At 57.1% G+C, this 11,118-nt stretch overlaps 1 protein-coding gene across 1 annotated transcript in view; it reads right to left on the bottom strand.

Annotated features, from left to right (window-relative positions):
• Positions 1 to 3,387: 3,387 nt before the first annotated feature.
• The window catches only part of ADAMTS15 (ADAM metallopeptidase with thrombospondin type 1 motif, 15), a gene marked incomplete at its 5' end in the record, with an annotated part of 8,551 nt that continues 820 nt past the window's right edge, over positions 3,388 to 11,118 (bottom strand). Inside the window, 7 exons of the mRNA XM_010154016.1 lie at positions 3,388 to 4,168; positions 4,595 to 4,770; positions 5,389 to 5,570; positions 5,684 to 5,861; positions 6,129 to 6,412; positions 6,802 to 6,969; positions 7,603 to 7,735. Of these exons, the coding sequence (XP_010152318.1) occupies positions 3,388 to 4,168; positions 4,595 to 4,770; positions 5,389 to 5,570; positions 5,684 to 5,861; positions 6,129 to 6,412; positions 6,802 to 6,969; positions 7,603 to 7,735 (1,902 nt within the window). The remainder of the gene's footprint in view (positions 4,169 to 4,594; positions 4,771 to 5,388; positions 5,571 to 5,683; positions 5,862 to 6,128; positions 6,413 to 6,801; positions 6,970 to 7,602; positions 7,736 to 11,118) is intronic.

The raw sequence follows: 11,118 nt of genomic DNA, 5'->3' as shown, positions 1-11,118 counted from the left end.
AAGGGCGTTTGGTTAAAAGCGTGGCTGTCAGCTGGTGCTGGAGGAGCAAGGTGTTAGTTTTAACTCGGATTTCTGCTCCCTTTCTGTTCCTAATAAAGCTGTTTGCAGCTGGAGCCTTTGCAGCGTGGGGTATATCGGGGCTGAAATGGAACTTTCTTGTGGGAAGGGGGATCCTTTATTTCCCCATAGGAGCTGGTGAGGGGGAAGATGCTCAGCTGGGTCTGTCCTATTTGTTTCTTTATAGTAATGAAAAGCAAAGCCAGCTTGCCCCTCAATAAAACACATTAAATCTGCCAAATCATTACAATGTAGCAGGGAAAAATTGCGTTGGCTGGGGGAAATGAAATACCAGGCAGTCTGAGAGCAGCAGGAGTGAGACAGGGCATCCCTGAGCAGTCATGTTGCGTTAAAAGGCAGGGCTTTATTTTGCTGTTGGCCCCAGTGTAACCGGGAAGGAGGGCTCTGACTCAGGGAGGGTGTGCTGGGAATGGCAGGAGGAAGGCGCGTGGTTTTCCGGGCACCTGGTGACCCGGCAGTCCTGCCAGGTCCGCTCAGCGGCAAAGCTAACCTCGCTCATCCTGGACCATCCCAAGGTGATGTGACAAGGGGCTGAGACGGAGGGTTTGTCCGCACACGGAGCGGATGACTCCGGAATAGCACTCCGGGAAGGGATGGTCCCGGACACTGGTATGTGCAGACATGGTTGTTCCAGGATATGAGAGCACCGTTCCAGTTTGCATTAATCCGTTTAACCCTATAGTGCTCTCACCCTGACAAACAAGCATCCCGGTTTCAGGCCAAAGGAAACCAGCCTCGTGTATTCAACTTCCCGGTGCAGGCGAGCCCCGGGGCTTGCATGGACTGATCCACCACCGGCCTCTTTCAAGGATGGGTTTTTTCACCTATAACAAACCCAGGAGCAGAAGCAAGTCAGAACAAACCTTGTTAGGCTCTCAAAGTGACTTTTTCTTTCCTTCAGTTAATGAGCTGAGGCTTCAGAGAGGTTGTAAGACAAGAAATGCTCTGCAGCCCCCGACATGGACACAAACATTTTTCGCCAGGGAACCAAGCGTAACTTTAAATACGGTTTTATTTCAGGTTTGCTATCGACGCACAAACAGCAGAGATCGATGTTTAGTATACATGGTATACACAACGCAGCCAGTACGATCGGCATCTCCGTCCTTTTGCTGCACACTTGGCAAAAGAACCGCAACACAAGAAATCCCTCCCGCCCTCTCCTTCTCCCTCCCCGGGAAGGAGGGTGACGATTTCTCGGTGGCTTGGAAACCATCTGTAGGATGGCAAAGACAAAAAAGGCAGCTCCTTGGAGCTCTGTCCCCAAATGAAAGTTTTGGTGGGCTTGGCTACGCAGGAAAACCCTCTGAAAATGGATGGGAATGGAGACGTGGAAGGGATTTCCTAGAACATTAAATCCCATCCCTTGCTGTGCAGAGCAACCGCAACATCTGCTTCTGGCTCTGTCGAGCAGCGTGGAGACCCAAAATATTATTGTGTTCAAAAAGACGTGACATAAATCCAGGGAGGATGCATCCACAAATTTGTCATGAGGAGTTTTCCAAGCTGGTGGAAAGGTCTAGCAAAAAAACCTCTTGTGCTACCGCTGTCCTGCTTCTTGTGATCTTCCCTGCCTTGCCCACATCTGGAGACCTTTTGGAGCAGACCAAGGGGCACAAGGAGGTTCCCAGGCTAAATCTGTGTGGGACTGAGCGAGCAAGGTAGGCTCCAAGCCTCTAGCTGCTGAGACAGCGTCTTCTGCCTATCCTTAATGTGCGTATCATCCCTGTGGTCCCTGTCTGCTGATCCCAGCACCGGCACAGCTTGACTGAGAGACTCTGGCTTGCTCACGGCCACAGCAAATTGCTTAAGAGGCACCTTTGTCAGTGGAAAAGCAACAAGTGAAATGCTCCCTGATGATTTTGATCTAGCAGAAGACCAAAACGATACATTAAGGGTCGCTGGGAAGAGGGCTGTGTAGAGGTAAGACAGCCTCCGACCGCGACGGACACGGTGCTACGGAACCGCCGGAGACACCGAATAAACCCTTGTACAAATCCCTGGAGAGGGAAGCCGGTTGTAGATGCTCTGCAGCAGCAAGTTGTTCACCCCTGCTCCTTTCCCTGTACACCTGAACCCCACTGAGTCCCTTTCCCCCAGGAAAACCCAAGACCCAAATTTATCTCCTGCTCCCGCAGCTCAAAAGCGATGCTGGGGATGTCAACGCCAGCTCAAGTTCAGCTCAGGATATCTCTGCAGGGTTTAGCGCAGAGGAAAAATACCCCAACCAAAGGCTGGAGGGCGGTGGGATGTCAGGGCACTGTGTACTGGTCCCATTAAGGAGTGAGCACCATTTCCAGAGTGGAGTCAAGTAGTGGCAACTCACGGGGCTGCATCTAACCCCGTACAGCACCGTGCTGTGTTACTACAGTACAGTCGCTTTTTTTTTGGAATGACAGCTCAGATCTCAGGTCCATAGCAATCCCTGAAAAACTTCAGGCGGGCAGTTTTACAATCTGCCCTGGACCGGGATGTAAAGGAGCATCCAGCTATGCAGTGGATGCTGGCACAGCCCCATCCCAAAGCACCATAGGGAAACCTCAGCTAGGAGAGAGAGCCCACTGGGAACAACGCCATCCCCCCCACACAGTTTACATCCATCGGTGGGGAAAGGAAGGAGGTTAAAAAAAAAAATTACAGAGTTAAGCACCATAAAATCTACACTGGTCAGGTCATAAACATGAGGAGAAAAGGAAAATAAAGCCACCACCTCCCAGCCTGGCCCAGGCATGCTGCTGGGGAGCACCCCAGGCTGCGAAGCCTTGGATGTGGCCGTCCCTGGGAGCCCCAGCACCCCATCCCACGGGTGGCTGGACAGCATAATTTGCCGTCGTTGCATTGGTAAATCCTTTTGGTCCCATTCAGCACGAGTGTTGGGGAAGTCCAGGGAGGGGGGAGGTAGGCCTGGCCCTGGGAAGATTGGGGAGGCTTCCACTGTGCAATTTAGGGGCATCTCCCTGCCTGTTCTTGGATCCATCCCGGGCAGCGATCCCCCTCGTTTCCATCCATCCCCCTTCCCAATCCCCAGCCTCTGATGGTGGGTTTCCATATCGTTTGGCGGCTTCGAGGTAGATGTTCGTTTGTTCCCACTCTGTCTCCGAGTGATTTGCTCAGTAAAATCCCTCTCTCCCAGACACATGGGATGTGCGTGTTCTGTCCCAACACCCAGGTCCCTTTTTTCCTCTTTGTTTTTCCCCCCGATTGATATGTGCTATGGACATCTCCCCCTCTCCCAAGCCCTGGCTGCTGCTCAGCCGCAACCAGCCAGAGGAGCACCATGACCTTCCTCACGGACACCCCTCGACCTGCTCAGCACGGCCTCAAGGTGCAAAAATCCAGCTCCTGCGGCTTCCTCCGAAAATTGCAACTCTCCCGGGGCAGCAGGCGCCCGGTTGGGACCAAGCACTTCAGTGCCCGTCTCTTGAAACCCCGACCGCAGCTCTTGGAACAAGGAGACCAAGGTCCAGCTTCCCACGCCGGGCAGGGCTCCCCACACAGCCGGACGTCGGCCGGTCGCTGTGCCGCATCACACTCGGCGGCCGGTTGGCCGTAGGAGTCATGACAAGCCACCGAACGCTTCTGCAAGCCATCTCCGCAGGTGACGGAGCACGCTTCCCAGCCGCCTGCCGCCCACTTGTAGGAGGGACGCTTGTAGCTCGGTCTCCCACCATCCAAGCGGTTGGAGAGGCTGAGGATGCTGTTGTTGAGGTCTGGCGGAGTCTTTCCCTCCTTCTTGTAGGAGGACTTGTCCTCCTTGCTCTCCTTGGGGAGGTAGAAGGAGTAGCGTACCCGGGGAGGGGTCATCTTCCCCACGGAGAGCACCTCCAAAGTCAAGGGTTCCTGGATGGGCTTGAAGGCTTGGAGGCTCTCGACAGCGGTTCCAGTGCCGCTGTACCGCAGGACGCTGCCCTTCACCATCAGGTCCCTCTCCACGGCCGAGACGATGAAGTGGCCATTCAGCAGGTACTTGCCCTGCCCGTTCTTCAGGGCCAGGTAGTTGTCGTCACTGATCAGCCCTTTGTAGCCCCGCTGCCTGATGTCGATGTTGGAGGCGCCCGCCGGGATGACCACCACGAAGTTGTAGCCGTGCCTGGAAGAGAAGAGCAGGCATGACAGGCCATCAGCACGGGGACACGAGGTGGCCTCAGCCTGAAGCTCTGCAGCTACAGCCCTGAGAGCTTCCCACCCCTATGGTTATCTCCTCCCTCCCAACAGGATAAATTTGAGTCTCCTCCCTGTGCTGAATTTTGACTATGCTGAGGTCACCCAGGTAGGAGAAGATGCTTCAGCTCCTCTGGCTCAACAGCGTGGATGGACCGGAGATAACTCCATCCGCAGAAGCCAATAGCATGTTGGATGTATCCTGCTTCTCCTTCAGAGCCAGCCCAGGTCTCCATACAGGGACATCCACAAGCATCAGGAGAGTTTGCTCAGGGTGGACTTAGCCCTCAATCTCCATCACCTTCCTGCATCCCCCCTCCCAGCCCAAAGCAGAGCTGGGTCCCCTGACACTTACATGGGTTTGGTGAACAAGCCCGAGACCTTCTTGCAGCTCCTGTTGTCTCCTCCGCAGACGCTGCATTTGTCGAACTTCTTCTTGGAGCCCAGCTTCCCATCACAGCCCGCTTTGATGCATTTGCCCTGGACGCAGACCGAGGTGGAGTCTGGGGAGCAAGGGGTGCCGTCCACAACCTGCATGAGGGGGAGCAAAACAAGCTGCTGAGTTTCACTCTGTCATTCCACAAACACCCCTGACCTTGGCCATCCCACCCGGGGCTGCCCGAATCCGTCTGACACATCCCAAGGAGATGCTAGCGGGCACCACATCGCCCTTTGCTCATGCTCTGCTTTGCAATCACACTTTTTAGGGTCTCTGAGAAGAGCCACATGGGACTACATCCCTTTTCTGCTGCATCTCCATAATTTTCTGCCCTTCCTGTTGCACTGGTGGAAAAGGGAACAGGCTGCAATGGGGAGACAGCTACGACCACTCTGCTCAGCCCAACATCTGGCCGCCTGCCCTGTGCAGCCATCTCTTCCCCAGCATCCTAATCATCATCCTGTATTTCAGGGCTATGGGCGTACCCCAGAGGCACCTTTACAAATCCATAGGAAGACCCTCCATGCACCAACTCCATCCCTGAAATAAGTGGACACACAGAGGCTGATTCATACCAGCTGGGTGGATTCCCTTCCTCTACCACCTCATCCAACACCAGCTGCCCATAGGAGAAGGAAAACTCATTCATTTCCAGGCATGCTGTAATCATCCCACAGCCTGGACGCTGACCCCGGGGATCCCTCACCAACCTTGGGTGCCAGCACATAGAAGTAGCCAGTGCCATTAGCCCGGCAGATGAGCTTGCACTTATCCCGGGGTGAGACGCCGGAGTATTTGGGGACCCAGGAGACAGAGGCGGTTAGGCGGTTGGTGCTGTGGCTGTAGCCATTGAAAGCCTCACACTGCTCCTCACGGAAGCTCTTCCCTGGTACTGAAAGAAACAGGGATGGGTGTGGGATTGGGGACCAGCCTGGACCTCCAGTGTTGGTTTGACGGGGTTGTTATGGGTCACGCACCCGATCGCGAGCGGCTCCAGCCCCTTACCTGCAGCAGAGCAGGGCTCCAGGTTGCAGGAGCGGTACTTGACGCGGACACCCTCGCAGTAGGAGCCCCCGTTGGCGGGCACCGGGTGGGTGCAGTCCCGCTTGGCCAGCTGCACGCCGCCACCGCACGTCCGCGAGCACTGCCCGTAGGGTGCCCACTTGGCCCAGCCACCGTCCACCTGTGGGGATGCAGTGGGATAAGATGCTGCCATCCCAAGCCGGGGCTCTCCGGAGCCATCCAAGCAAAGCCTCTAGCCCCAAACCTGCCCAGGGCTGGATGGAGCGGAGCAGCATCATCCCTCTTGGAGAAATATGCAGTACCCAAAGGACCTTTTAGCATCGATATCCCTGGCACCCGGAGGAGGGGTCATGCTCACCCAGCACCCACGCAAAAACTCGGGGCAACCCCGTGGGATGCTTTTGGGGCTCGTGGCGCAGGTACTCACCCTGTACTTACTGATGTTATGCCTCTCAACGCAGGCACCCTTCAGGCAGAAACGCCCTTCGCCGCAGCCCGTGCCGTCCGCCCAGGGGAAGTGACGGGTCTGGCAGACGATCTGCCCGCGCGCCTTGCCCGTGCACCAGAGCTTGGCACAGTACTGCATGTACGGGCAGGGCTTGGAGCCCACGCCGAAGGCCAGCTCGCACTGCTGGTTCAGGCTGTAGCTCGTCCCCGGCAGGTCTTCGGGAAGCGGGATGGGTTTGGCAGGCTGGGCCAGCAAGCAGTCTCCTGCGGAAGCGGGGACGGAGGGGTTCTACTTCACAAGTTGTAGGGACCAGGGAGGGAGACCATCACTGCGGCAAGGTGAAGGACGGCTGCCAGGAATTTGGCCAAAGCTATCCAAGCCCTCATGACCGTGGGACCAGGTGCTGCCCCAGGGAAGCATCCCAGACCCAAGTGGTGCTGGGTAGAGCTGTGACAGCAACCTCGGGGCAGATGTCACTGCTGGGGACACCCCCACATTGCCAAACTCCCCACTCCCTTCTAACTTTGTGGAGGTGGGAGGAGAGTGGCATTACAGCCCATCAGCCTCTCCCAGCAACCAGCCCCAGGGATGGATCCCACTCCTACAGGGACAGGGACATGGGTAAGAGGGCAAGGGGCACGGGAGAGCTCACCATGGCCGCTGTCGAGGAAGTCTGTGATGATGGCAGCACTGCAGGCTGACCAGGGGTTGGCACGGTCGATCTGGATGAGGGTGGGGGACATCATGTGGTTGGTCTTCAGACGGCCAAAGACCTCCTCGCAGGCCTTCACGTTGTCATGGGGCATGTTGAAGACGTGGCCTGGGGTGGCGGGGACAAAGAGGGGCAGCATGAATAATCCCACCAGGCATGCAGGTTAGGGCCCCTGCGGATTTTTGCAGTGGGGGAAACTGAGGCACGGAGCAGGGCAGGCCCTTGCAAGGATTGCAGGAGCTATGTGCAGCCCAGGAAGCACCCAGGGAAGGACGATGCTCGCGCACACCCCGGCTGGGACTGAATGGGGATGCTGGGAGCTTGCAGGACTGGCACACATGAGTCACCCTGCTTTTTGGCACGCTGTCCCAGCCGCTGTGTGCGTGGCCATCAGCAGAAAGAAAAGACAAAGGACATTGCGAAGACAAGGAGATTCAGCATTTTCCCCCCTCCTCCCTCCTCCTGCCAAGCACCACAAATGTCTCCGGAGGTAGGTGTGCCCTCTGCCTGTTATTTCAGGATTCCCGAATCCTGGAAACCCAGCAACAAGAGTAAAGCCTTTTGCTTTCTCAGCAGCTCTTTCCCACCCATCTCAGGGGGTCTCGTGCCCCAAGGTGGAGTTTCCCCATCACCGGATACCGGTTATTGTCTAATCTTTCGGAGGCTGAAGCTGGGGTTATTCTGAACCTTGCTGGCTCCTGGTATTCCTCCCAAGAGGAAGAGCAGAGCGGAGAGTCTTACCGAGCTCGTGGGCAGTGGTGAAAGCTGAGGGCAGCCCATCGTCCTCGATGACGGAGCAACTGCGCTTGGGGTCGCACATGGTGCCCACGTCCGCCATCCCCAGCGTGTCGCAGGTGGTGGCACCGCACAGGTCCTGCGAGGCACAGGGGCAAGGGATTAGTCCCAGCACCAGCGTGGGCATCGTGGTTCCCCATCCCCGCTACCCCACGGGGAGCTGATCCCAGGCTTCAAGGGAGGGGAGGGAGGCCAAAGGGATGGGGACTGCACCAGGCTGTGGAGGTGAGAAACCTCACCCGGACCGGGATGCAACGATGTGTTTGCATGTAAACCTGGCACTGGGGATGCTTTTTGTGGGCAGCATCCTCCCACATCTCCAGCAACACCCGAACGGCTCTGCCGGCCAGGGTGGAGCTGGTTTCGACACGGAGGAGTCAGCCTGGCTCCGGTTCTGCAGCACGAGGACCAGACCCATGCGAGTGGACAGGAAAGCACCTGGCCTTCGCTGGCAGCTAAGCTGTTCCTCAACCTCATTTCTCAACTTCTTCCTAGGAACAAGGAGCCCCTGGACCTGGTCCAGAGGTTCTCAAGGCTAAGGGAAGTGCTCCTGTCTCTCCAAGACACTTTGCAGCCATCCCTCAAGGAGCAACCAAGGCCAGCTGCTGGAAGGAGGAGCCAGCCCAGCCTTTCACCCCCAACACGAGGACCTCACATCGATACAGCCAGGACAGAGGATGGGAAAAGTCCTGTTGTAGGTGGATCTGCCCTTCTTTGGGATCCGAAGGTGCTCATGCAAATGAAAAGTCCCTGTTTGAAGAGGCACTGCCACTGCAGCCTTGTCCTCAGATGCCTCCTTTCCCTGCTGCGGTCTCTTGATGGTTTGGGAGGGCTGGAGCACCGTCCCCATCCCTTGGTGCCGTCCCAGCCGTCTGGGAGCTGCAGGAGAGACCATGCAGGGGGCAGGGACCAGCTTTCCACATGAAAAGAAAACGTAAGGGACTTGCCGGGCGCTCCCATGCTATAAATAAGCGTGATTCATGCTCGGCGCTCGCCCAGCCAGAACGCCTGGGTTGCTCGAAGTCTCGCATCAGCCGCTCTGCCAACATTTCCAGCGAGGTTTCCAAGCTGAAGGCATTCCCGCGCAGGCAGGTTCAGCCGTGGGTAAATAACAGTCCCGACGACTTCAGGGAGCCCCGGCCAGGGCTGAGATGGCTTTAACAGGAGGCCTGTGGCTACGAAGCCTGGAGGCACAGACAAGACCATGATCTCTGGAGAGGCGAGGCAGAGGAGCGCCTGGGTCTGGGCTGGCTACTGCGGCTGGTGGAAAAACCCATGGTACAACCGGGTTGCAACAGTTATTCCTCGTCGGAATCCCTAATGCATTCCTGATCCCACCACGCGTCGGTTCTGGACGGGACAAGCAGGTGGCAACCCCGCATCCAGGGTGGCACGGGCCACCCCCAGTGAGCGCGGGGTGACTAAACGGGGATGGCAAGCGTGGGCGCAGGGTCCCCTGTCCCAAAATGCCACCAAGAGCCAGTGCCATCACCACGCTGAGCTAACGCAGGGATGCAGCTTGCCCGAACTCCCCTGTCCATCCTCTCCCCTGTGGCAGTGCCAGCGCTGGGGGTTTGGGGGTGAAGGTGGGGTGCAGGGGCAGGGAACAACACAGCACCAAGCTCGCTGCTCTTTGAAGATTTGCCATTTCCTTGCTGGCGCAGTGAGCTTTTGGCTCCCGGCCCACCACCTGCACTGACACACTGACCCGCTTCTTGCTCTGAACCTCGCTCACGGGCTGCAGGGATGCATAAACGAGTGGGGCAAGCTCGCTTTGAAAGGCTGGCCAGCATCCCTGGGCTCTAACGAGGGGTCTTGACCCCCACGGAATACCTCCTCCAGCTTTGCCGGGGGTCCAGCCTGCTCAGAACAGGAGGCAATGCAAGGGGTGACATGAGGATGGAGCTACGGAGGGGAGGAAAGAGAAAAGCAAGAGGTTTAAGGTGGGGAAGCAGAACGCAAAGGGCCAGCTCTGCCTTTGCGCAGTGGTCTCACCATCACCGACACCCCCGCTGACAGCCCAAATAAAGGGAGGATGCCCAGTGCCCCTCACACGACAGCGAGGGGCTGTGAGCCACCTGCTTGATGCCCCACCAGGGCTCTCCTGACAGCCTGACCTTCATCCATGGGCACTTCATCCCCTCAGGAACTTCTCGAGATGTCCTGCAGGTGACTTGGGGGGGATTCTTGTGGCTAGTTCCCAAATTCACCTACTCAGAGGCCAGGTCATAAGGGCTCTTCCAACCGTGGAAGCTTCCTACGTGTGTCCAAAGCAACCCCAAAAATCTGAGCGTTGAGCTACAGAGTGTGATTTTCCAAATTCCCCCATGGCACCTACAGCCAGACGTTCCTTGATGCCACATCCTTTCGGTTTTACAGCAAGGTGAAGATGCTCAGCAAATCTTGGCTGGTGGGACATCAAAGGTCAGGATGGGTGGGAAGCTTGGCCAAGCCCTTTGCCATGGTGTACAACGCTAGTTCCAACAGCACAGTCAAAGGCTGGATGCTCTGCAGGACCCCCCCAACAAGTGCTGGCTCAAGTCGGAAGGTGAAGGTCCCACGGCTGTGGCTGCTGGCAGATCCGCGCCCACCGGCTGAGCAGGACCGAGCTCCCCAAAGGCAAATCCGCAATCCAGCACGACCGACGCCGTGAGGGAGCAAAGCCGACCGGGAGAGGACAGCCCCGTTCATCAGCAACTCGTTGACACGACTGGAAACTGCCTATCAACTGGGCTTGAGATGAAATTTAAGTCGGGGGCTTATGTAACAGCTTTTTGGCAGGGAGATAAGCCCTGGGGTGTCAGGGGACCACAGATGGATGCACTCAAGGAAGACAGATGTCTCCTTGATCGTGTGCCTTTGCACCGAGCTTGCTTTGGGATTTCAGGAATGGATGGTTTAGCAATGTGTAAAAAATGCAGCCCCAGCCGTGATCTGCAGCTTTTGAATCGCCGGGACTGAATCCATCCCACGTGTGGCGCCGGTGACCTCGCCGGGTTTCCACCAGAGATGGAGCTGGCTCGTCCCCACAGAGGTGTCAGCTGGCTTCCTTTTCTTGCAGCGTGGGGTTCACCCCTGCCTGTGCTCCGGCAGGATTTACAGCCCACTGGAGGGCACGGGGGGGGACGGGGTGGGAGGAGGTCTCAGACATCCTGCACAGCATCATTCCTGTTCCGGGCCATCATTAGCCAGCGCTGACCCCAGGCTAGGGACAGCTGAACCGAGCTGGACACTACATCCTTCCCACCCACAAGTGTTAGGCCTGGAAGGAGGTTTTGGGAATGGTCTCCCTGCTGTGGAGGGGAGTTCCCAACCTGTCCCTAAGCCAAAGACATCACCACTTCATTGTCACCCATTTCATCAGGGTGGGGAGAGGGAGAGCGCAGCCGTCACCCCGTTTTGCCAGAAGTGAGCCACAGGTAGCTCGGCAAAGCCCTTCTCCCACTGCAGGGATACAGCCAG

Source organism: Eurypyga helias, unplaced genomic scaffold (assembly GCF_000690775.1).
Source record: "Eurypyga helias isolate BGI_N326 unplaced genomic scaffold, ASM69077v1 scaffold16466, whole genome shotgun sequence".
NCBI classification, from domain to species: domain Eukaryota; kingdom Metazoa; phylum Chordata; class Aves; order Eurypygiformes; family Eurypygidae; genus Eurypyga; species Eurypyga helias.
This window is presented reverse-complemented; position numbering and strand designations above follow the sequence as displayed.